Source organism: Podarcis gaigeae, assembly GCF_964106915.1.
Source record: "Podarcis gaigeae genome assembly, chromosome: 8".
NCBI lineage: Eukaryota > Metazoa > Chordata > Lepidosauria > Squamata > Lacertidae > Podarcis > Podarcis gaigeae.
Window position 1 is genome coordinate 36,070,939 of NC_139684.1, and position 26,409 is coordinate 36,097,347.

Here is a 26,409-nt window from a genome sequence, read left to right on the forward strand (position 1 = left end):
ATCCCCCGTCTCTCAAAAGTTGGGATACTCAGGTTTGCATCTAAATACTACTTAGAGTAGATCTATATCCAATATTTTCAGTGCGCCAGCTTTGAGTATGACGGACAGTGAATGCATGCTTTTGTAGACAATGTGCAATGACTTTTTCAGGATTGCGATCTGTCCCTTATGTGTTGTCAAAGCATTTTCCCCAAACAATGTATAAAACCCAACTTATGCTGACCTGCATTGGTCCAAGTCATGTTTTTTTAATGCGCTCTGGCGCACGACTGGAGGTCCTGTGAACATGGCTCAGGTGTCTTAATAGAGAGGCCAGCTTCCCAACTCAAAGGGCTAAGAAGGCTGAACTGTACCCCCTCCCCACTGGACTGAACAGGGAAATCATTGCAGATGGTGTATCGTTTGGCCATTGAACATATTTGGAGTGGGGGAGCGTGTGTTTTTTTTAAAAAGGGCCAACATCTGGTCATGGTTGGTACAACAAAGAAGCTTGAGAGAATGGTTTCCTTTCAAGGCACACTTGCTAGTTGGTGTAAGAGTATGAAAAACTAAATGTGCGGTTGGATTTCTTTAATGATTCATAAAAAGCTACCGTAGGAACAGAGGTATGACATAGAAGGTAACGCTTAAACATACAGCATGGTGTGTAAGTTTTTGTTCAAATCCAACCCAAAATATACAGCTGCGACATTCTCTTGCATAAGAAAGCTCTGCAATTCAAACTTTAAATAAGCAACTTTATTAAAAGAGTCTAAGACACTTACCTTACCCCTAGTTACTGTCAAATTCTATTAAAAGCCACAGTCTGTCAATTTAATATACTTCTTTCTCTTTTTTTGCTGATATTTCCTTTGTTATAAAAAAAATTTGGTGTGAGCTTAGTGGATCATTTACAATTTATTAACAAGATGGACGTCTTGGTACAATTAGAACTTTGCCATTTCCTTACATGCTCACCAAATAATACTTCCCCCCTTAAAAAAAGGATTCATATTCATACATAATGAACACCCTTTATTCCTACAGTTTGCAAACAAGTGTGGTTATTTTGCACGGACCAAAAGAAAGAGGGAAAAAAGAGGGAGTTTTCATTGTTAGTTTTCATTTAAACTGTGTGTGTACCTGTGTATGTATGTATATATACTATATTCAAAACAAATTTTATATATATGTATATATTTATATAACAACTTTCCCCCCACCCCACTAGGTGTGCTCAAGTGTCACTTTAATGAGAGCTAGCTTCCAAAGGCATTGAGAGAACTGGTGATTAATAGGCTGTTGAGGAACTTTTTTTTTAAAAAAGGGCCACCAATGGGAGATCTTGATAGGTGTTCTCATATGCATTAGTTTGAATGACACTACAGACTCCCCCACCCCTAAAGCTGATGACCGCCTGGTGCCCAACCACTGAATTCTCAAGTGTTTTCATTGTAAATTATCTGAAGGTGGAAATGCTAGATGACGGCATCAGTTTTTTGCCTATAGCAAAGTCAAAGGGCACACCTCCTGATCTCTTATTTATAATTGACACACAGGCTGTGTTCAGTTGTAATGATAAGCCAGCATTTGTGGCTTATTGTTGTTTATTGAGATTGAACATTCCTGCATTGCTGAGAGGAAGAAGCAAATCCATAAGGCTTGGCATCCCATTACTTCTGAACCTGGGATTGTGGATCTCTTCCCCCCCCCCCCCACCAGCCATGATCACTAGCTAACATTTAAGACATGGTTTGCTGTTGGTTTATGGATTGTAGATTGTTAGGGAGCAACAAACTATAATCCCTTGTTTGGATGGTGTGAGAAATCAAGCCTTCCTGATTTGTTCATCCAGCTTGCTCCAAGGGCGATTGGGCAATGTGTGCCAGTATGTTGCTTGTTCCAAATAGGCAGGGTGTGGGTGTGTGGTCTCTTGTCATGTACAAACACGGAGACTTCATTCTCATTGAGATGTAGAACCTGTGTGGGGGCAATACTACTTCACACTGGTTGGTTGTTTTTTTTTTGGGGGGGGGGTTTCACTTGATGGAATGGTACTCAATGCAGGGAATATTCTCGCATCCAAAACCAATCCATGTCAAGGAGGAAAGGCTGGGCTAGAACCTTTTCTCCCTGTTGTGTTATTATTCTATATGGAAGTATCCTTTTTCTACATTGGAATTTTCCATCATGTGAACCTACCGTCTGAAATGGGACAGTTACAAGAGCTTGGCTACCTCACTAAAGGAGTTCTCAGTGTTGGCACTCTGCCTGTGGAACTCCCTTCCAGATGAAATTGGGTCGTCCCCACTCTACCTATGTTCAGGCACAAATTTAAAACTCATGTTTGTTCAGGCCTTTGAGGAGGTGTTAAGGAGATATCATTTAATTCTCTATCAAAAAGTCATTGATGTTTTATTATTTGTTTTTTAAACAGGTGTTTTCTTTTAATAATTTTCTGCCCCGTGCTCTCTTTGGGAAGGAGGGGCAGGCTATAAAATAGATTTTTATAAAACCAGAAATATCTAAATAGATGATCCATCAGCAAGAGCTACTTTCTTTTCCCTAGAACACAGTTAAGTGTTACTTTTCCCTCACCTTCCACAGCAAGCTGAAAGAGTAAAATATTCTTGGATGTGAACAGGAAGGATGAATTAACAAAAGGCGCCTTACCTTTTGGAGAATGGTACCAGACTTCTTTTCTTAAGGAAGTGCCACCAAAGTGGTCATTTCTCATGGTACCACCACAATTTGTTCTCTGTTGGTCGTGCTTCAGAGTAGACCCACTGTGACCAGTGGAACTCAAGTAACTCAGGTGCATTGATTCAGTGTGTCTACTCTGAGTATGACTAATATTGGATCTCTCCTTCTATATGCAGCTTACACAGCGAGTTAAGCTATTATTGGTATGTTGATCTGTTACCGAGCCTTTGTGCTGCTCTGCTCCATTGACCGTGAGCCTAAGGCGAATGCCATACAAAAGCTAACCCTATTGTATATCTCTTCTCTCTATATAAATATATATACATATACATACACTCATACATATACAAATACTAACCCACAGACAATTTTTTTTAAAACAGTTGAATAGCAACAAGTCAACAGAGAGAGAGGGGAGGTGGAGTCCTTCTGTAATTCTGCTCCCAGAAGATCAGATTTATGTGGTGTTTTTGTTTTTATTTTGTAACCGTTCGGCGAGCAACTACATCAACCGTCCGTCTTCATGGGCGAGAAACCCATTGGTAAAGTCAGACCGAGGCAGGAGGTTTTTTGTCAGAAACTTATCGTGCAGCTGGGAGGACAGACATAGTGAAGTTGCAAAGTGCCACATCTGGCACGACTGAGGCTTAGGAGTGAAGGAATTGTAAGAGTCAAAGGTGATCTTCTGACTGGGATGGCATATCCTTTGCTTGCTTGTCACCATGGCAACTCAATAATGTCAGCTTCAGGTGTCAGCCAGGAGTTCTTACAGACCTAAGCGATGGGCAAATAATGTGTGGTTATTAGCAAGCAGGTGACAATTATATATATATCCCTTTTAATCTGAAGGTTTTGCTGACTTGATTGCTTGCACATGATTAAGCAAGGCACATTAAATTACCCATGTTCAGAAGCAATTATTTACAGCTGGAGGATAAAAGTTCAAAATGTTACATTGGTCAATTGCAGCCCTTGAGTAATATATCTTCAGAAATCCAGTCTAGGAAGCTGAGATGCAAAATGAGAAACAAAGCGGAGGGAGGGGGAGACATTCAGGAAATTGCAAGAGGATCCATAATCTATCAATGGATTTCTGTGTGCTATTAATGTTTACAAGGCATCAAGAACAGAAAGGGAAGGTGCTATTAATGGCCTTTGAGAGAGTGTTCTTGAGCCCAGGTGCTACTACCTAGAAGAGCCTACCCCTACCAGCTTTAATTAAAACAGTGGTGGGACATGGAGAAATGTCTTCCAAAATGTTTAACGTCCATTCAGAATAATATAGGAACAAGTGTTCCTTTAATACTATCATAATACAGTGGTACCTCGGGTTACACACGCTTCAGGTTACATACGCTTCAGGTTACAGACTCCGCTAACCCAGATATAGTGCTTCAGGTTAAGAACTTTGCTTCAGGATGAGAACAGAAATGGTGCTCTGGCAGTGTGGCAGCAGCAGGAGGCCCCATTAGCTAAAGTGGTGCTTCAGGTTAAGAACAGTTTCAGGTTAAGAACGGACCTCCAGAACGAATTAAGTACTTAACCTGAGGTACCACTGTACCAGAACTTGGGAACATCCATTGAAACAGAATGTTGGAAGATTCAGGATAGATAAAGGAAAGTATCTCTCCACATATCACATGCTTAAACTATGAAATTCACTCCTGCAGGAAGTCACCAGCTTTAAAAACGGATTAGACAAATTCCTGGAAGAGGAGGCTGCCAGTGGTTCTAGCCACAATGGAGATGTTCTACCATGAACACCAACTTCTGGGCATCACACGTGAGGAGAGTTCCTGCTGCACTTGGGTCCTGCTTGCAGGCTTCCCACAGAGGCATCTGTTTTGGTCAGATCCAGCGGGGCTTTTCTTCATTTATTAAGAATGGTAAGTTCCTTATGTTCTTATATAAACTCACCCTTGAGTACATATTAAAGATCATTTAATATAGAGTTAACACAGCTTTAACTATCTGGGCATACTCATAATCACAGTAATAACTGCATGGATTTGTTTCATATGCTTAATGCATTTTTATGAGTGAAATGGAGATTTTAATCTGTGCTAGTTACTCCAAGAGTGAGCGGCTGAGCCCTCCCGCCCTTTTGGCTCTCGGAGGGGGAATCACAGTGAGCTAGAAAGGGAAATGATCTGATTTGGTATAAGGTAGGGGTGAGGGGAACCTGCAGCCCTCCAGAAGATGCAGGACTCCATCTCCCACCATCCCTGAATGTTGGCCATGCAGGCTGATGGGAATTGGAGTTCAAGAATACCTGAAGGCTCAAAACCTTCTCATCTCTTACGCAATGCATGTCTATGTTGTTTTGTGGGACATTGTCTCTAAGACCATGACCAAGCACGCACAACCACTTTGGGAATAAATAGACTTCCAGTAGAAAGAAATTGTATCAGGTAACCCCAAGAAATGGTGGCTAATTTTCCAGATTAATGGAGATTGTGTGAATATACTGTATTTTTCCGTGTATAAGACAATATTTTTTCCTTAGAAATAAAAGGCAAAAATTGTGGGTCATCTTATACATGGATAGTGGGGGGGGGGGGGATTGATGGCAGCAGCCAGCAAGAGATTGGCAGAGGTGATTGGGTGTGTGATTGGTTGCTGCAGCAAGGCCTGCTGATGATTGGCTGCGGCAATTGGGCGGGCAATTTACGGCAGCAGTGAGATGTGCATGCAATTGGCTGTGGTTGCGTTGAGTGGGCAGGTGGACTTTTGGCAACAAGTGTGCAGACATTTGGTGGCTGTAGCAAAATAGAGGTAATCTTATACATTGGGGCATGTTATACATGGAAAAATACGGTAAGCAGTGTGTATCTTTTAAAAAATACTAGTAATGTTCTACTTACTTTTCTGAAATGTTTTATCATCATTAATTCAAAGATGTTGGGTTGAAGCCAACCAATGATTTCTGCTCATGTAACAAACTCTCCCCTCCCTCACTTCTACCCCCATGTGCCCCACACAACCCTCCACATCTTTTCTGGAGGGCTAGGGAAGTCTCCAGAACAGATTTTGGAGAAGTGTTTGTGGGGAGAAAGGGAGGAGAAGTTCTGTTGCACAAGTGGAAGTCATTCTATTTCTGTGATGACTTGGTTGGCTATAACACAATGTCTTTGTTTAGCTGCCTTCCTCATCAGTTTGCAATGGACCTCTACGCTTAAAGCACAAAGAAACAAAGACTCTGGAAGATTTTTTTTTAAATCCAAATATTGTTAAAACTGTTCTTACCAGCCATACAGAGATGACACTCCCAAAGAGAAGGGGACTTATTAGCATGCATATAATTTCACAGTTGTGGCCTCCATTTCCACTGCGCATTCCACTGACTGCTAAACATATACTGACTAAACAAGACCCCAATGGTTGTTACTTGTTTGCTAGATAGCTATTGCTGTTTGTTTTGAATAATTTGTTTCTGTATCTCTGATACAGGCACATTGGGCATTGTGTGGAATACTATAATACTACTAAAATATTTGTTTGTTAATATGACTGGTCTGTTACTCAAATCAAATTTTATGTTGAGTTTCTCTAGCTCAGGAATTATGTGATTAGGGTTCCATCATTTTTGACCAAGAAACTATGCTATGTTTAACATAACATTTCTTCAAGAGGAAGATCCAAAATGGAGATCATCTAAGTCAAAGGTCATCTAAGTCCTCCTGGTAACCACCATAACTTCTGCTCCAAGGAAAGCAATAGATCTTGTACTAACCCAAAGCTGGGTACCCTGCACCTTTGGGGTGAATGCAATCTCACCCAGAAGAGATTGAACTACCCTACCTAGTTCACCAGCATTCTTCATTAATAGTAGCTCCATCTAGTAAGTCAGTGGTGGGGAACACATGTTCCTCTGTAAGTTGCTAGACTGCAAGTTCCATAAACTCTGATCATTGGCCATTCTAGCTGGGGTCCAGGGGGGTGGAACAACAGCTGGAGGGCTACAGATTCCTCATCCCTGTAGTAAGGATTAAGTTTTTACTTTGTTAAACTCCATCAATTCCTGAACTAGCTCCAGACATTGTAGTATCAATTCTAGTCCCTCCCTGAACTTGAAATATTGGAACAAAATAAATAGCTTTGTATGTCAGCTGCACACTGGGGCTATCTCAGCCAAAACCTCTGGATGACTTCACCCATTTTAATGTACAGTGGTACCTCGGGTTATGTACTTAATTTGTTCCGGAGGTACGTTAACCTGAAACTGTTCTTAACCTGATGCACCACTTTAGCTAATGGGGCCTCCCACTGCCGCCGCGCCACCAGAGCACGATTTCTGTTCTCATCCTGAAGCAAAGTTCTTAACCTGAGGTACTATTTTTGGGTTAGCAGAGTCTGTAACCTGAAGCATATGTAAGCTGAAGTGTATGTAACCCAAGGTACCACTGTATTTGTTAACAAACATAGAAAACAAAACAGAACCTTGTGGTGACCAAAGGTGATGGAGTAGAAGAGCAGTCTCCTAGCACCACCACCTGGATCCAGCCTGCCAGATGGGAACGGAGCCTGACAGCTTGTCCTTTCCAGCCAGATGGCCCAAAAGGATACCATGGCTGGTGGTATCAAGTGCTATTGAGTAATGATGAAAATGAGTCAACGTGATAGCACTTCCGCTGTTCTTTTCACAGTGCAGGTCAGGCCATCCTCCAGAGTAACTGAGGCAATTTCTATTGCAAAACCAGGTCTTAAGACTGGAATGGACTTAAATGATCAATTTCATTCAGAAAATGTTAAGAACTGAATGAGGCCAATGGTCGTCTAGTTCAGCAATATGTTCTCACAGTGGCCAACTAGATGCCTTAATGTGAAGTCTAAAGGCAGAACCTGAGCAGAAGAGCACTCTCCTCACCTGTGGCTTCCAGCAGCTGGCATTCATGAGCAATACTGCCAATGACTGTGGAGGCTGAGCAAAGCCATGAAATCAGCCATCCATGAATTTGTTTAATTCTCTTTTAAAGCCATTCAAGTTGGCTCTAGTAATATACAGTCATTTGGTTGATAAGGATAGATGCTCAAGTTTGCTAGCTGATCACTCAGTTTCTTCAGGGGGGAGAAGCACAATTACCCTCTCTCCAGATATTTATTGAATTAATCTTCAGATGATTAAAAACATGCACTTTCAGCATAAGGTTCAATAAAACCTGACTGCTACTGAACAGGGAGATGGGAAGCTGATCAGAATCAAAGTGCTAACAAGACAGTCAACAGTGTTCAGGTTGCTGATTTACCCACATTCCCTCCCTAAAGGAGGATGGGAGGAGGAAATTCACGACTGCTTTTTTAAAAATGCCAGAATGCTTTCTTCTATACCAGCGATGGAGAACCTCAGGCTAATCTGGCCCTTGGGACTCTCCTTAGGACACCCCCCTCCCAAACCCTGCCTTTGTGTGTCTTTTGGCTAATTGGAATATGCCCTGGGAATTTTACTTTGCCTGGGAAAGGGATGTTTGAATATGCAAATATAATTGAGAATTCCAGTTGCTGGAAACTGCAAGAGGAGAGAAGGCTCTTGTGCTCATATCCTGCTTGCAAGTTTCCCACAGGTCTCTGGCTGGCCACTGTGAGAAGAGGATGCTGGACTCGATGGGCCACTTGCCTGATGCAGCAGGCTCTTACTATGTTCTTGTGAAGGAAAAGGCAGTGATTTGGGGCTAGCCACCCCAGTGGTGAGTCAAGGAGGGAAAGGGTTAGCTGAAGAAAAGGAGAGGCAACACACTTGGTGATATAGTGATTAATGGGGGAAGGAAGACTGCTTAAACAAGTAGATCTCAGAAGGACTCTGAGGATATGAAAGGCGCTAAACTCCTCTGAGTGAAGAGCTCACTAGGTATTTTCTGACAGCAAGAGAACCCTTAGGACTTTGAAGATCCTTGAGATCCATAGTGGGAGCTCTCACATATATCTAGAGTTGGCAATGTCACCAGTGGCTAATCATGAAAATGCTACTCTGTAGAAACTATATTGCACTATCAGGGAATGCAACTGAAGGTGGGAAGTTGAAAGAAAAGAAAGCACCACGTGGCCTTGGCAACAAATAAAAAAATCAGCTGGTGTAGCTTTAATTTGGAATGCTGAAAGTCCTCCAACACTGCTGCAGTTTGGAATATCACACACTGAATACTGAATCCCATGGGAGACAAGGAGATAAATTGGGTTAGATAAAAAATTGATAAACTTGAGCAGACTGAAATTGTGATTTTCTGTGGCCTCCCTGCCAGCAGAGCAGCAGCCAAAATTTGTCAAGTAAATTATCTTCTGTGAATTATTGGCTAGTTTTAGCTATAGACTGTTTTAAAACAATTCAGAAAATGACTCGGCAGTCATACGCCTGACATTAATAAACCGCCCAGAAAAGAAACACAGTCTATTACAAACCAGTAATTTAGCTCTGTCAAAACCAGGGATTATTAAACATTTCCCCCCTCTCCTCCTCAAGATACACCACATAAGGCATCAAGGTTTAATCTTCTCAAGTGCTGCTTTCACTTCTGAGGAAAAGCTGATAAAAAAACAACTGGATCACATAGTAGGAATATTTCCGAATGATCAAGTATTTATGCCTTATGGATACACTTATCTTTCACATTTATTCATCGTCTCTTTTCCTCTTTATGTGGATGTGTATGCATAGAATACATATTTCCTATATGTATTTATTTCTTGTGTGAAATCATCCACAAGTTCCTGGCTTCACCCATTCATTTCAATGGAGTGTAAATATATAGGATCAGCAAGCTTCACGTGGCTGCTAAGAAATTTCTTTTGCAGGGGTAGCCAACGCAGTGCCGTCCAGAAGCTATTAGGCTCCAAGTCCCATCAGCCCTAGTCAGAGTGTGACCCATGTGACGATGCCATTTGCAATCTGACACCTGGAGACTGTCAGGTTGGGGGAGGCTGCTTTGCTCCATTAACTGTTTCCCCAAATTCTGTTTGCTTGAGACTCAAATAGATTTAAATCATCCAATTAATGAAATGTTTAATGGTTTATGTCTTCTGGATTTGTAGACTGGAGGGGGAAATGAGACTATATTGCATCTTAGGTCTTCTGGTTCATTGCTGAAATGGGAAAGAGTGGCATCATCATAAGTAGGGGGCGGGTAGATGCAGAGGACTCACCAGGGGTGAAGTCTTACCAGGAATTGTCACTTCAACTGGAAGGCTTGAGGAAATTAATAGATAGTTAAATACAAGGATATCTTTGAGGTTTATTTGCAATCAAGAGTCCTGGCATCTGTGTGATGCGCCATTCCCCAGCACACCTGAGGCCTTTCACACTTAGTTTGACAAATTAATTTCAATGCAGACTCCACAAAACTCATTTAGTCTCTTCACATCGAGTTCAGTCTTTGCCTCCTCACTTTCCGGCAGGGTAATGGAGTGTTTTACTTATCACTGCCAAAGTCAAACTTTGCAGACCTGGCTAGACCCCAAGGCAACTTGGAAAAGGGAGAGCACTAAAGGTTGCTTAGGCTGACTTCAAAATGACTGAACAATTCTTGGCTCCTATAGCTCATTTCAAAGTACAGTCATACCTCGAGTTAAAGACACTTCAGGTTGAGTGTTTTCGGGTTGCATTCTGCGGCGACCCAGAAGTAACGGAACGGGTTACTTCGGGTTTTGCCGCTCGTGCATGCGCATGCGCAGACACTCAAAATGACATCACGCACACATGCAGAAGTGGCGAATGATGACCCATGCATGCGCAGACGCGGGTTACGTTCTGCTCAGGATGCGAACTGGGCTCCAGAACGGATCCCGTTCACATCCAGAGGTACCACTGTAGCATTGTAGTGTTCATATCTATTCTAGAATGGACAGGAAATGTGGGGCACCAACTTTTGCGTATGATAGAACTATGTGCAAATGGGCTCTTGAAATCCTCTATTTCTAGAGTCTGGAAGGAACATTTTCCCAATTTCTCTAGGGGGCAAGATGGATTTTTAAAAGTATTCACTATTATCTGTGGCTTAATTTTTTACATGCTGGCTGGGGCTTGCAGGAGTTGTGTTTCCAAAAATCTGGATGGCACCAGGTTGAGGAAGACTCCTGTTCCAAGAGTAGCTAACATGTGACCCATAAGCTATTGCTGGACCCCATCATCCCTGACTGATGGCCATGTCAGCAGAAACTGATGGGTGTTGGTGTTCAACAGGGCTGGCACTTTGCCACTTGAGGCAAAATGCCACCTCACTGTGACCTGTCACCACCATCAGTGTAGAAGTGGCACTGGTATTGGCATTGATTTCCAGTGAGATCTCACCAAAATCTCATGAAATCTGGCACACTCCATTAGATCTCATGGAAGTCCAATGAAATCCCCTGAGATGTCACCAGAAAGCAGCACTGACCCCAGCACCTCTTCTCCATCAGAGGTGGTGGGGCAGGCAGGGTGCCCATGAGGTAGTTGCTTCACCCTGCCCCAATGGGCGGACTGGACCTGATGGTCAATGAGACCATCATGACAGGTCCCATGCACCTGTAATGGCTGTGTGAACTCTGGATATATCCTTTCTGTGGGTGTCCTGATTGCATATAATCCCAGCACGTGAGCTGAAGTTCACAAACTGGGAACTCTTTACAGTCAATGATGAACGACATACAGGAAGTGAGTGGCTCTTTTTAGGGTGTGGCAGAAAGCATGTCTCAGCTCCTAAATCAGCTTGCATTAATTGCTGTACCCATGAGTAATGAGTAGCATACTGAGTAGAGGAACCACCAATGCAGTTTGAAGCTACTCTTGTACAGCAGCTGGTCTATGTTAAAAGTCCAGCGAAGCTCACCATACAAATCTTCTACCTAGAGAAGTCCTCCCAGCACCAACATAACATTGTCATTGTTTTAATGCCAGTAAAATATTTTGTTTTTGTTTCTCTGGGAATTTGAAAGTGTTAATAATGTGATATTCCACTGCTAAAATAAGTTGTTTTAAATAATGTTTATTTGTTTTTTTTTAACATTTTCTTTGGTCATTAATTGCTTTTTGGCTTTTTTTTGTAGGAACTGGTAAAACACACAGAACAAGCCTAGATGACCTGCAGAGATCTAGGTTTGCCTACCCAAAAATTCCAGAGCACATTTTGATCCTGAGGGCCAGTGTGATGTACTGGTGAGTGTTTTACTTGGACCTGGGAGACCAGGGTTCAAATCCCCATTTGGCCATGAAGCTCACTGGGTGGCCTTGGGCCAGTCACTATCTCTTAGCCCAAGTTACTTCACAGGGTTGTTATGAGAATAAAATGGGGAGGAGGAGGACTATGCCTTAAGCTATTTTTTTTGGGGGGGGGGAGGTAGGATATAAATGCTATAAAACAAACAAAAATAGGGTCTGTATCCAATGTTAGATCTACTCAGGGTAGAACCACTGAAATTAATGGACATGACTAAGGGTAGATCCACAACATACATTTAAAGCACACCCAACTTACATTTAAAGCACATGACTTCCCCCTAAGAATACTGGGAACAACAGTTTCTTCCTCACAGAACTTCAGTTCCCAGAATCCTTAGCATCTACATCTCCCAGGATTCTTTGGGGAAAAGTTAGCTTGAGATCTGTGTTTACTTACAAGATGAGCCTTACCCCATATATGCCCACTCAACCATTGCAATTGGCAGAACCGGCACTGCTACAGGTGGCATACAAAATTGTACCTGTTCCACATTTGTACACACTATTTTAATATGGCAGCAGCTATACTTTGGAATTTCCTGCCTACTGATATCAGTCAGGCGCCTTCACCGTACTCTTTTTTGGTGCCTGCTAAAAACTCTTCTTTTTTTTTAGACAAGTTTACCCAGGTGTTTAGAAAGTTGATGTGAGTTTCCATCTGTTTCTAGTCTATTGTTATTTAACTCTTCAAAAGACTTCAATTATTACTGTCAGTTCTTTTCATTGATAATTTACTTATGAAATAAATAAATAAATAAATATGCAGTGGATGTGCTTTAAATGTATGGTGCAGCTCTGGCTTAACTTAAGTCCATTAAGTTTGATGGATCCATTCTGAGTATAACTCAGTTGTAGAATACTAGCTTTCTCCCTTCACATGGTTGATGCAGCTGGAATTCATCCAATCTACTGCTAGGGGCAGTCATTGCATATGCTGTTTCGAGATTATTTGCCATCCTGCAGTTTTTCAGAGCAGTTAAACTCATTCAATGCCCCCCAACCCAAATAAAATAAAAACCTCAACCACATATCATTCCACTGACTTCCTGAACATATCCCAAGCTTAGATAATAATTGCTTCATTTAAATGATAATACCAAGATGTTTTGTTCTGGCAAGAGATTCACAGAGGGCTCATAGTCGTACTGAATGGCTCACACATTGTGCTATCTATCCTCCATTCCAGATTGTCAAACGTATGCACGCAGGCACAAAATTTGGCGTGGGAAGCAAAATCCTCACTTGACAGAGGGATTTACCTCCCAGGCAGAAGTGGCTCATAAAGTATAAGCACCAAGAGCGAAGCCAAGCAAGTAAGCAGGTTTTTTTCCTCTCCCTCTTTCTGGATGTGCGAGCAAAAAAATTAAGCCCATAATTTTGCCACCAGTGATGGGGATATTTCATCTGCTCAATACACATTAAGGGTCTCTCATGTTGTTTTTTTTCTTTTTTACAGCACCGTAATCTTTGATTATTCTGATAAATATTTGGACTATCTCTGTGTGTGGAATCGGGGAGAAAGAAAGAAAGAAAGAAAGAAAGAAAGAAAGAAAGAAAGATAGATGTTTGGCAATGTAGCAAAGTGGTGAAAGGTGGGTAAGAAATCCAAAAGCATAAATTCTTGGGCTGCAAATCTAACCTCACCTACCTGAGAGTAAGCACCAACTCAATGGGACTTATTTCTGAGTAGATGTGGTTAGATGGCTCCTTGACCTGATTTCTCTGTTACTTTCTGCAGAGACTAACAGGGTCTATTCTGAGTAGAATTTAGTTGGATATACAGTGGTGCCTTGGGTTAAGTACTTAATTTGTTCTGGAGGTCCGTTCATAACCTGAAACTGTTCTTAACCTGAAGCACCACTTTAGCTAATGGGGCCTCCCACTGCCGCCGCTGAAGCAAAGTTCTTAACCCGAGGTACTATTTCTGGGTTAGCAGAGTCTGTAACCTGAAGCGCATGTAACCCGAGGTACCACTGTAATCCTAAATAGTTAAACCTGTGGAAATACTGCAGAAAGCAGCTTTCATCTGCGGCCATTATTGTTGTATCAGGTTGACCAGAGATTAACTGACATCAAACTGTGTTCATGAGAACACACAACATTTCAAGGAAGGGGTGGGTCAGGGGTGCACACACAAGACCTGCCCCCAGTTCCTGTACACCCATGCCCCCATGCATGCAGCCCTTATCCTATGTTGTTAACAGAAGGTCTGCAGTTGTTATTGTACTTATGTTCAATTGTACAAGAGTAGAAATCTCCACATGACCAGCAGAGTCCCCCACTGATCAGAGAGTTCTGCTCACATCCAAGCAGATGGAATTCAGTAGGTCAGGGGTGAGAAGGCATGGCTAATGCACACTTGGAATATTGCAGCTTTAATGCACTGTCCATTGTGTGTCTAGATTAAGGTTACCAGATTCTTTCAATGAATCCGAAGGCACTTTTCAACTTCAATGGATTTTGTACGGGGACTGATTTGCAAATCCAGGGACTGTCCCTGGAAACATCTGGTAACCTTAGTCTAGATCTGTGGTTCCCAAAGTGGGTGGTTCTGCCTCTTGGGGTGCAGTGGGGGCACTAAGAAGCAGGAGGAGGGCACTGAAGGTGTAAAGACTATCAGACTCATATCACTGGATCAAGTTCATCAATTTTGTTGAATTAATTGCTTTACTTGGATTTTGAATAATTGTGAAATAAATTGTTACTATTTTAACTTTGTCAGTGTTCTTATCTTCCCTAGTGGGTTGTGCAAACTGCTATTCTGACTGATGCTTTTTATAGGGTAGGGTGAGAGGAGGGCACTTGGAACCGAGAGGGTTGTAGCCTGAAAAAAGAAATGTAAGTCTAGGAATGGGGGTGGGGAGAGAAATCTGATGCCTTCTGGTTGTTGTGGGACTCAATAACTCTCATTATTCTCAAGACTTGCTCATGCTGGATAGGGCTGATAGGAGTTCAGGGCCACAGTCTCCCCACCGCTGCTTTATATTCTTAAGGAAATCAGCCCTGAGTGCTCCCTGGAAGGACAGATCCTGAAGCTGAGGCGCCAATACTTTGGCCACCTCATGAGAAGAGAAGACTCCCTGGAAAAGACCCTGGTTGGGAAAGATGGAGGGCACAAGGAGAAGGGGACGGCAGAGGACGAGATGGTTGGACAGTGTTCTCAAAGCTACAAACATGAGTCTGACCAAACTGCGGGAGGCAGTGGAAGACAGGAGGGCCTGGCGTGCTCTGGTCCATGGGGTCACGAAGAGTCGGACACGACAACAACAAAGTCTACAACTGTTATTTTTCTGTTGATAATCTGATTTATGCCTTCTCTGAATGAGCATCATTCATTTTCCCTGTTGCTTGATTTAGAGCTGAGTCGGCAACTCTGAAATCAAGAGCTGTCATCATCAGAGGCAGGCCTAGAGTCAACACACTGAGCACCCTTTGAGGCCACTGCATCCTAGCAAGGCTCCTCAGCACTGTTGCCTCTGCTGAGCAAAAGGCAGCTAAAAGCTAACTTCCCACACAGATCAAGAGTGACACTGTGGCAGGTGTAGGATGTGAAACACATAGCAGTCAAGTACAACATATTTTATACCAGCCAGGAGAAAACTTCCTGTTTTCTTCTGAGCTGGGACAACTTCATCTGCATGTGACTAGATGTGGGCATGGCCTAATCTGGGCAAGAGGAGCATACCTCCTTCTTTTCTCTGCTTCTCCATTTTGTTTTTCTACATGTGAGCAAAAGTACTTGTTCACAGTCACTTGGGACTAACTCCCTTATGGGACAGTTCCACATATATATAAATATATATATAGCAACCTAAGTCTGCCTTTAGGGATCCAGTTGTGAACTGATGATACTGTGAGTAAACTACTTTTATAGTGACTTTAATAAGATTGTCATGTCTCCTCTTTTTAAGAGGGATAAGAAGAGATCTTATCAGGAATATTATATAGTGAGGCTCAGATGAGCCTGCAACAAGCTAACCACTGTGCAAATTTAAAAAGGGGGAATGTTTGGAACTCTGCTAAGATACAGAACTTGCTAACACAAGTTAGGAAGGATATCATCAAATAACATATCCTCTCCTGCCTCTCTAAACATCCCCACAGCAGATGCCCTGCAGTATTCTGGGAAAATGGCAACCCATGGCTGGCTGCTACTTCAGCTAGATAGGATCATGGCTGGATGACGAGGGTGGGGCGGGGTGGGATACTGATGAAAGAGGTCCCATTCTGAATGAACTTCCCCCTGCTTCTTCATCCCCATCAGTGGCATGAACACATCAATCAATAGAACCAGGTTAAGTGTGAACTAACTCTAGTGTTAGACATTTTCGGGAAACTTACAATATAAACTGAAGAGTGAAATGAAGAAGAGGACCATGCTGAGGTGAAGGGTCGAAGATGCGCTGCAGTCCATTTTGTATTTTGTGCAGGAACACACTTGGATTTTCAGTTCTGTATTGTTAATTAGAGGCGGTTTCCCTGAGTCGGTCACCAAGATGGGGATGTTGTAGTTCGCCTTCTTCAAGTTTTGTGGCAGAATGAGCTGGGCGTGGGTGTCTGAAATGAAAGAGGAAACAACAATTAGGGGACATTAAAAAAAGCTTCGACGTCTTGTAAAGATATCTTTCTCTGCCCAGGTTCTCCCTGATTTAAAAGATTATTGGATTCCTACTACAATCTGCATTTATAGCATTGTTTTACTGCTTTTTATAAATGTTGTATCTGTTTTTATACTGCCTTATTGTTTCTATGAATGTTGCATATACGGTTTTGATCTTTTAAAGTATTAAGAAGTTTAGAAATTCTTTCAAATAGATAGACAAATACCTTAGAGAAATCCACAAATATCAAATTCCTGAAGCATTAACTCCATCACCCATTCTTATGTAAAAAAAGGAAGAAAAATAAGTTTTGAAACCAGTGTTGCAAAGGCAGTTCCTGAAGTGCTGCAAAGAATGTAACTCAAAACATAAAATTCTGAACATAATTTAAATTGTGAATAAAACTCAGTTCCAGAGACTAATAGGCACAGCAAAAATCACACAAGAATTACTCTCTACGAAACACAGTAGAAAGATAACAGATGCTGCTATTATTATTAATGTTACTACAGCAAATATAAACAGCTAGAATTCTACCAAGAAGCATAAAGAGATGGCAGAATTACATCATTAATTTTCTTATTCACATGCATTGCAAAAGCAAACCATTTTGATCCAAAATTATTCCTCTTTTGACTCCACCTAGCCAGTGTGATTTTATGTGTCAACATTTCAACTAAAGCCATATCCCAACCCTTTTTATATTAATGTTTATTCATAGCTCCTTCCAAAAATGGGTAACCATTAATTCTGCTTCCATGATGACCTAACGTATCAACACTTCTCAAGTTTGTATTGCTATCTGAGAAAATGTTTAACAAAGCTAAACAAATCTGGCTCTGTATGCTGATAGATCTCAAACCATTACTAAAGCTCAGTGAAGGCCCGAATGTGTCTATTTGCAATCATAATTGAGCAGGTAGAAAGGCATCTGCTGAGGAATGGCTTCAGCAGGAGAAAACATATGACAGTGAAACACTTCTCCCCACACCTGCAATTTCATGAGAATAGAAACCCACCAGGTGTGCTAGTCATTACATTGCATGGGATGGCTGTAATGCACTGAGCTGGTTCAGACTCCCTGAGTGTTCATTTTCTGCTAAGGAAGTGGCAAAATTTCCCACACACTGTAACAGAAGATAATTCAATGCACTTCAGAGGTGCATCAAAACTTAAGGGCTCCCTCAGCAGAAATCTGTCAGCCTCTTGACTTCCTTTGTGTCACTGAATTTTTGGACAGCTTTTATAACAGTCTGAGTCAATCTCAGAGCCTATCAGGGAGACTTTGGCCAGGATTTGTGTATTGTGGCCAAAGGCGGTGCTTTCAACAATAGCATCAGAAAATTCTTACTGCTTGGCCATTTCCCACGACCAAGATTTAGTTGGACTGTCTTCAGGTTGTATTTCAGCACATTGGTCCCACTTTCAAATAAGCTTAAGGTGCTTTGTTGCTTTTCAGACAAAACAGAGGCACTTGAATGAAGCGGGAAGCTGCGCTTCTGCCACACCATACAAATAACACAAATTGCTCCCCACAAAAAATCCTGGGAAATGTAGATTTAATGGTGCTGGGAAATGTAGCTCTGGGGAAAATGGTATGCTTCAACCATGCAAAAACTGTGCTCTACATATATGGTGTGTATGTGTGATCAAAGCTTTTTTGTGAGGCGGAGGCAGACTTGGAAGCAAAACACAAGTCCCAGAAGGAAGAAGAGGAAAATATGAAGAAAATGCTTAGTAACAAAGTTTAATGCTGTTTGGTACTACTGGTATTGCTAGCTAGGGATGATGGGGGAGGTAGTCCAAAAACAGCTGGAGACCCAAGTTTGGGAAACTTGGTATAATATATTGAATTGGAATCTCAGGCATAAGTACTGATAATTTTTTAAGGATGACCAGTTTTATATATAACAGTTGATTACAGATAAGAAAGTAGCCTTAGATATAATGGAAATATCAGACAGAATGGTTGAGAAATTTAACAAGGATCCATTTTGTGGATAACAGTTGGGGATGGATAAAAGGTGTGGGGAGGAGAGAGAACTTAAAAGATTGAATAATGGAAGGGGGTACTATTTCTAATATACTTACTGTTGATTCTTGTGATTTTCCATACTTTATCTTGTCCAGACTGCTTGCTCAACTCAAATTTAAATGGTTCGGCATTAGGATGAATATCCTTGTCTAAGGCTCCAAAGATGACCTTCACATCTTTCGCATCTTCACAGACAGATGAAACCGCTTGATAAAGAGAGGGGGCGTTGTCGTTAACATCTTCCAAAGTAATCTGCAGTGTCCCTGTCCCTGTTGCAGGAGGGCTACCTATGGAAAAAGTAGCAGAGTTTTGTGAATTGGACATTTATGTACACTGTACAGTAGTACCTTGGTTTACAAACATAATCCATTCTGGAAGTCTGTTCTTAAACCAAAGCATTCTTAAACGAAGTGCTTTCCCATAGCAGCAGGGGACTCAATTTACAAACGGAACATACTCAACAGGAAGGGAAACATGTTCTTATTCCAAGGCAAAGTTCACAAACCAAAACACCTACTTCCGGGTCTGCAGCGTTCTTAATCCAAGTTATTCATAAACTAAGCTGTTCTTAAACCAAGGCACCACTGTATTGCATGATCAAGACATCCATCAGCCAATGCTATACATTTTAAATGCTGTGTTTCCTTCTGGTGAGCATTGGCCCATCTATATGCATGCACTATTTTCATCCCCACTGCATTCTACCATTGGCAAATATAATCATCATCATCATCATCATCATCATCATCATCACCACCATCCATCAATAAATGAGTAAATATAAGAGAAATGAAAAAAGCCATATTGTGGGTAAGCATTACACAGAGCACTAATAGTGCAATCTTACACATGTTTGCTCAAACTGTGAAGTCAATGGGGTTTAATCACAGGCAGGCATGCAATTAAGGGCAATTTCAAACTAAAAGTAATTGCATAATTCCTGGAACTGACCTTAGATTAGCCTTACTTGGAGGCTCCAATGACTGGGTTTGTGGTTAGGTACCTTGCCAACAGCTTTTTGAAAACCAAAGTACACTGTGCCACCTGGATCATCTCTAACTATATGCTTGTTGACATTCTCAAAGAATGCTGATAGTTTAGTGAGGCAGGACTTGCCCTTGCAGAAGCCATGCTGACTTAGCTTCAACAAGGCTTATTCTTCTATACGCTTGGTTATTTTATCGTTAACAATATTTCCCACCAGTTTTCCAGGGACAGACATTTCTGGGACAGAAATTCCCTTGCTGCTGACATCTTGCTCTCTCCCAGTCTTTTTCTTCACTCTCCCTCCCAGGGAACCTGCATCAGACACACCAACAGGTGCCTTAAAAAATTGCTGGTGATAATACATTCCTGTTTTCTCCAGTGTGAGCCTATCCACCCCACCCAGCTCTTTATTGGAGTGGAACTTGAAGCTTTCAGAGGGCCTGGGATGTGACTGTCTTGGTAGCTGTTGACATCCACCTACACTCACAGCAAGATTGTTTCTTCTCAGTTTTGTTTAGAGAGGTAAGAACAGCAGCAAAACAGTGGAGAATGAGCACTATTCTATTGAAGTGTGTGTGTGTGTGTGTGTGTGTGTGTGTGTGTGGAGAGAGAGAGAGAGAGAGAGAGAGAGAACAGGTTTCATGCAACTGACAGCCAATGCACTTTACACCTATGCTGGAAGTAACCAGACACAGAGGTTGAGAGGGCAGTTTATACACCATGCGGTCAGTGCAATCTGTCACTCAGTGTCTGAAACAGATCCCCTGGAGGTACTGTGAGAACCATATAGACACTTGTCTTCTGGGAGCAGACGTAAGTCCAGCACCTCATTCTACTTAGGCCAACAAAGGGCTGACAGGTGTTAATAACTTTCCATCAGTTTCCAAAGTTGATCCAAGGGCCTTATATAAAGGTGAAAAGTGTGATTTCTCATTACTAGTCACTTTTGCCACACACATACTCTTTTGAAACAACTGCTTTCAAAAGTAAACACATACACTTGCATGTATCTTCTATGTGCTCTTGGAATATTTTCTCCACTTCAATAAAAATAATACAAATTGCAAAGCATTCACACAGTATTGGGGGTGGGGAGCAAGTGCAACGGGCTGTTGATTCCTTTGTGCAACAGACTGGAAATGTGGGTGGGGAGGGCAAGCACAGGCAGTCCTTTCAGTTTCATCTTATAACTGTCTCCATGCAGTCCATGGTTCACATAATTCTTTCCCCATGTGATACATAGGTACATATGTGAATGGAGAATGAAATGACTTCTCTGTGCCGCCACCAAGACAAAACATTCTCAAACAGTAAGGGATCCTCACATTTCTCAGCTACAAATGATCATATAAATCCAGAAGGCACAGACACAGTTCTGGGGTACTATTAGTGCACTGTTAGTGCACTGAATCCATCAAACATGCTGCTTGGTTGCTCTGGTGTGGTGTAGTGGTTAACAGCGATAGACTCGTAATCTGGGGGATCGGGTTCGCGTCTCCGCTCCTCCACATGCAGCTGCTGGGTGACCTTGGGCTAGTCACACTTCTCTGAAGTCTCTCAGCCCCACTCACCTCACAGAGTGTTTGTTGTGGGGGAGGAAGGGAAAGGAGAATGTTAGCCGCTTTGAGACTTCTTCGGGTAGTGATAAAGCGGGATATTAGATTCAAACTCTTCTTCTTCTCTGAAACAGTGGTTACTGTTGTCCTTTGGGATTGGGAGGGTTAAAGTACAGAGACCAACAGTAGTTTGATCCAGAGCTAATAGTGGACAGAGCCACCTGCTGATTGGTTGTAAGTATGAAGGCAGGCAGGTGGGGGCTGGATGAGGAGAACAACACAATGTCTGCCACATCTGAATGCCCCCTAAGTCACAAAGTCCCAAGAACCCTGCTGGAGAAACAGCCATGGCTACAAAATGGCTCCTGACAAGTTTGGCAGGAAAGGGGGGAAATAATGCTTTCTTTCTTTAGATCTCAAGAAATCACTAACTGTAATAAAATATTAGTTGTTAGGATGATAAATTATCCCAAGGATGACACCTCATCTGTTACAGATACATACATGCATAACAAAGGCAGAATTGTCAGAATTCAAGACTCTCTCATCACAAGGAGTAAAGGGTTGAATTCCTTTTAATGAAAAAGAAATTATTTCTCCCCCTTAGTGCTGGACTAATTGAATTTTCAAAAAGGCTCCTATACATCCCCCTTTTTTTGTTCTTGATATATTATTAAGCCACGTCAGAGGAGAATGGATGAAAAAACAGGCATTTGAATATTTGAAATATGATCATAAAAGACAGTCTTTCATGCACTTAATTAAAACACTATCTTTAATTCAGTGTATATTATTTCCACTGGGCTGATACTATTTTCTGCTATGCCCTCTTTTTTATCTTATATTAACAAAATGTTGCATTCTTTTTTAAAATTTAGAACCCAATAGCATTACAAATCTGGCTCTGTTTCTCCATCTGCAGATACCATTTTCATTTGCTCTATCTTGTTTACATGTCATCTTCACCCCCTAAATGTTTTAAGGATCCCTCGGCTAATATGTACAATACAAGGAGCAGAAAATTGCCTCTTGTGTGCTCTGGTGACTTATCATCCATGTGTATTATTTATAACCAATTACATGAAATACACCAGAATTCCAAAAGGAAAACAAGCAAATGTCAAGGTCATAAACTGTAACTGGTTAGCAACTTTGCAGCAAGAAATACATCAAAAGACAAGCTAGAGATAAATAGACACATCCAGAGCTGAATTAACCACTAAGTTAACTATACTATAGTCTCATTATTCGTTCTATTGCAGTTATAAAAGTGTATTTAGGAATTACCTAAATAGCTTTTCTATAGCTATACCGCCTGGCCTTCAATTTGAATTAGCCTGATCTTCTATTCCCTTTTCTTTTCTATGAAGAAACCCTTCTGGGACCCCACATTTAAACTCTTCCCTGGTCTCCTTGCTGTCCCTAGTAGGAACAACTTGGCCAGTTAGCCCTGGTGATCATTTGATGTTTATGGATTGGGGTTTCCTCCCCCCAAAATGACCCCTGAATTTTTGAATTTTATTGACATTGATGCTGCATTTATGTTGTATTTTATGCTGTTTTTAAGTCACATTTTAATCAATGTGTCAGGGGTTCAGGAGCAGAGACACAGGAGGGGGAGCAAATGGAGAGTGAGGAGGAGGAATCCGAGTGGGGTGGAGGCAGTGACAGTGGCCAGAGTCATTCCACGAGCCTCTCCAGCGAATCGGAAGATTCACAGAAGGGAGCGCCGATGGCCAGGGCAAGGGGGGCTCCAGGGGGAAAACCCCAGGAGGAAGGGACCAGGCGAGCGGCACAGCAGGGAGCCCAGATAGGGAGCCAGGTCCTAAAGCCCGCCGGAAGGAAGGGCAAGACTCAGGGGGGTCAGCATCAGAAGAATCCAGGAAGGAGGAAACCCCAGGGGGCAGAAGGACCCAGAGGAGGAAGGAACAGCGCAGGAGGTGGAGCCGGGCTAGGATCTTGAACTGGTGCGGAAGGGATAGTGACTCAGAGGGGACTTCGCCGATCTAGAGTCTAGACGTAGGGCTGCGCGCTCTGGGGTTTGAAATGGAAACTAAACTTCAATAAAGACTTTTGTACATTACATCAACCGGGCGTTGGTCCTCTGTGAGCTGGGACCTAGAGGCAGTCCTGACACAATGTTTTATATTTGATGTTAGCTGCCCTGAGCCCAGTTTTTAAACCGGGAAGGGTGGGGTATAAATAAAAAAATTATATAATAATAATAATAATAATAATAATAATAATAATAATAATATGTTAAATATATACAGTATATGAGACAGTTGGATCAAGTCAACAAAGAGAAGGAATTATCAATAGCAAGTTTGACATCTTCGTAAGGATGACAGAACACTTTTGTAATAACAGTACTTAGGACTATCAGTCAATTAAAAAAAAGTCTTAATCATCTAACCAATTAAATCTGCATAAATTGGCATCTTTAAAGAAAAATTGCTTGAAATATGTGGTGCATGCTTACTCCACTGTGGCTGGATTAACAGTGCAATCCTATACATAACTGCTCAGAAGTAAGGATGCAGATGCATTTGCCATCTAACTTGCAGTTCCTAAAACAGAATGTGAAATGAAATACAGATATCCTTTGAAATGAAGACTTCTTGGAATTTTTCACTGCAGTTTGCCAACCAAAAGAGGCTGCATTAAAGTCTATGTGTTTGAAACAGAGATGGTGCGAGGTTTGAAAATATGTGTGTCTGTTTGGTGGGGGGCGGGGCGGGAAGTGTGCAGAAATTTTTTTATATGAGCAATATATTTGGAGAAATGGCTTGCAAAACTGCATATATTAGGGAATGTGCATACAAAATTGTGCATATGAGGACACGTGCATTTTCATGCATATGAATTTTCAAGATCTTTTTAATGCAAACTGATACAGAAATGCGCTTTAGATTGCAAAAACGAGCAATTACTCAGAAGTAAGTCATACTGAGTTCAATGACACTTGCTTCCAACTAAGTGTGTACAGGATTGCAGCCTAAGCTGTTTGCATTTAGGTCCTCTGAAATCAATATTTACACTGATTAACTTAAGTCCCATTGATTTCAGTGGCACTTAGAGTGCAGTTAAGTTAGTCCGACTCCAGCCCATTTTATTTTTATATGGTGACATATATGGTGACAGAATGTTAAAAAAAATGCTTCCTTCCTGCTTTTCCCATGTGAAAGGGAACACCTCTTTTAAGATGTCATCTGCAGTATTTTAAGTACTCAAATTAAAAAATAAATTGTTATTTAATCAGCTCCTTGAATTATTGGGGTCACCTTTTTAATTAATCAAAAAGTTTCTTAGCACTTAAATGCTGCACCCCACCACCACCAATATGTGTGTTTTGTACAATGCTACAATGTTGTTGGATGCTATAAATGCTCCACGTAAATAATAAACAAATTTCCAGTCATTTAATCGGGGGGGGGGGGGGAGTAGCAAAAGTTAGCAGGATGTAAAGTAAAATAAATTTTTGACACCAACAACCAGAAAATATAACACTGCAATAAAATAGCAGCCTCCCTGAGTGTTTTTGCCTGCCTGGAATGTGCCCCTGAACTCTGAACAATGCCTCTTGCTTGCTTGGATACAGGATAGAAAGAGGTGTGAGAGTAGAAACTAGCCTACCATACAAAGCTAAAGTGTCACATCCATTCCTTTGCCCACTTTTGCCTCTTGCTCCACCCACCACTGGTCTGTGGCCCTCAGAAAGTCAAATGTGGCTCACCAACTTGGAGAATGACCAGAGATGCTTCTACAGATGATCTCGGGGTCCTTCTCCTAGACAGCTATTTTGAGCAATTCCACTCAACACAGTAGCAAACTAGCTTAACAATAGGTCCATTTACATGTTAAACTGAACACAGGCACAAGTGTCTTGACACAGGTACAAGTGTTCTTGTGAAAGGATGCGCACTTGCCAATTTGTACGGTTCACCTTCTGTGCGCTGGTACAGTGGCTTTACGCTCATTGGAAGTCACATGAATAAGTGTACAGTCACAGACTGTATACTCATTGAATGTAATGTGTGACACATACATGTACCCCCGGTGTGAAATGGTGTGTAGTGATTGATTTCTCCAGCTTATCTACTGTGTTCACAGACGGTACACACTGAATATTGCATTTGAATTGTATGAGCGTACAGCTCAACTATTTAGGCTTATTCACATGTTATGTTAATCACAGGTATAAGCTGTCTCTAAAGTGGTACAGGTGTTTGCGTGAAAGAGTGCAACTATTGTGTACATGGGTACACAGACTACACTTGTTGAACGATACATTTGACTGACTTTACAGGTGTACAGCTCAACGGTTCGTGTTCATGGATACACAGGCTGAACACTCATTGAATGCAATGTGCAGACACCCCTTTTGTGTACACAGATTGTACATGTGTAGAATGTAATCTGTGGTCATAGGACGACCAAGAAACAAAATGCTAAAATGACAGTAAAAATGTGTGCAATTAATAAGAACACAGTAGAGTCAAAAGCAGCCATTTGTGAATACAGAGAGACAGTATTATTAATGAGATTGAATATTTTTGATTAGATCAGGGGGTAGCTTCAAACCGCTAGTTCTTTGTGTCTGGCAATACCATAGAACATTTATCTAAATCCCTTTTCTATGAGAATTTCTTATCGGTGGCAATTAGGAGAAAGGAACTTTAAAGGAACTTTAATCAGAATTTCTAAATTATTCTGGAAGCCCTTCTTAGAGACAAAGTTATTGTCATCTCACAGAAGGGGGAAAAGAAAGAAAGAACCATGCTAATGAATTGTATTAACAGAACACTTCTTAAAGCTGTGGTATAGCTGGAAGTGAACATAATCTTAAGAAGTATAAGCGGCTGATCTCACTCTCGCAAAATTGCTAGTAATGGGAGGGGGAGGGAACAGTAAGCAAGTCTAAGGGGACAATTATCTTCTCTGGAAAGCTTGCAGACATTTTGCAAAGTACAGGGTAGATGGATAGCAGAGATGGGGGGGTTATTTTTTTTTCTGGAAACCACCCAGGGCCCACATGACAGTGATGGTTGGGACCAGTGGCTAAAGTGGGTGGACATCAGAGGTGGATTTAGGGCAGGGAGACTGGTTCCCCCGCACTGGGCACTGAGCTGAGGAGGGTGGCATGCCACAGGGTGTCATAATTACGGCATTGTGCACATACAGAACAGAAGGTGAGAAGTAGGGGGTGGGGACTGAATTTTGGGCTCACACAGGGCACCACTGAAATTTGAAAGACCAAAGTCTACGCTTGCTGACATTTAGACAAACAAATAGCATTTTCAGAGTTCAAGGACTTTGCAGGCCAGGCAGGAACACTAAAGAATGATCTGAAACAAGGGT

General features: G+C 41.7%; 1 protein-coding gene across 1 annotated transcript in view; it reads right to left on the minus strand.

Annotated features, from left to right (window-relative positions):
* Nucleotides 1-555: 555 nt before the first annotated feature.
* The window catches only part of CDH13 (cadherin 13), a 599,046-nt gene continuing 573,192 nt past the window's right edge, over nt 556-26,409 (minus strand). Inside the window, exons 12-14 of the mRNA XM_083752927.1 lie at nt 18,562-18,792; nt 16,211-16,426; nt 556-3,456 (exon numbers count right to left, since the gene is read on the minus strand). Of these exons, the coding sequence (XP_083609053.1) occupies nt 3,449-3,456; nt 16,211-16,426; nt 18,562-18,792 (455 nt within the window). The 3' untranslated portion in view covers nt 556-3,448. The remainder of the gene's footprint in view (nt 3,457-16,210; nt 16,427-18,561; nt 18,793-26,409) is intronic.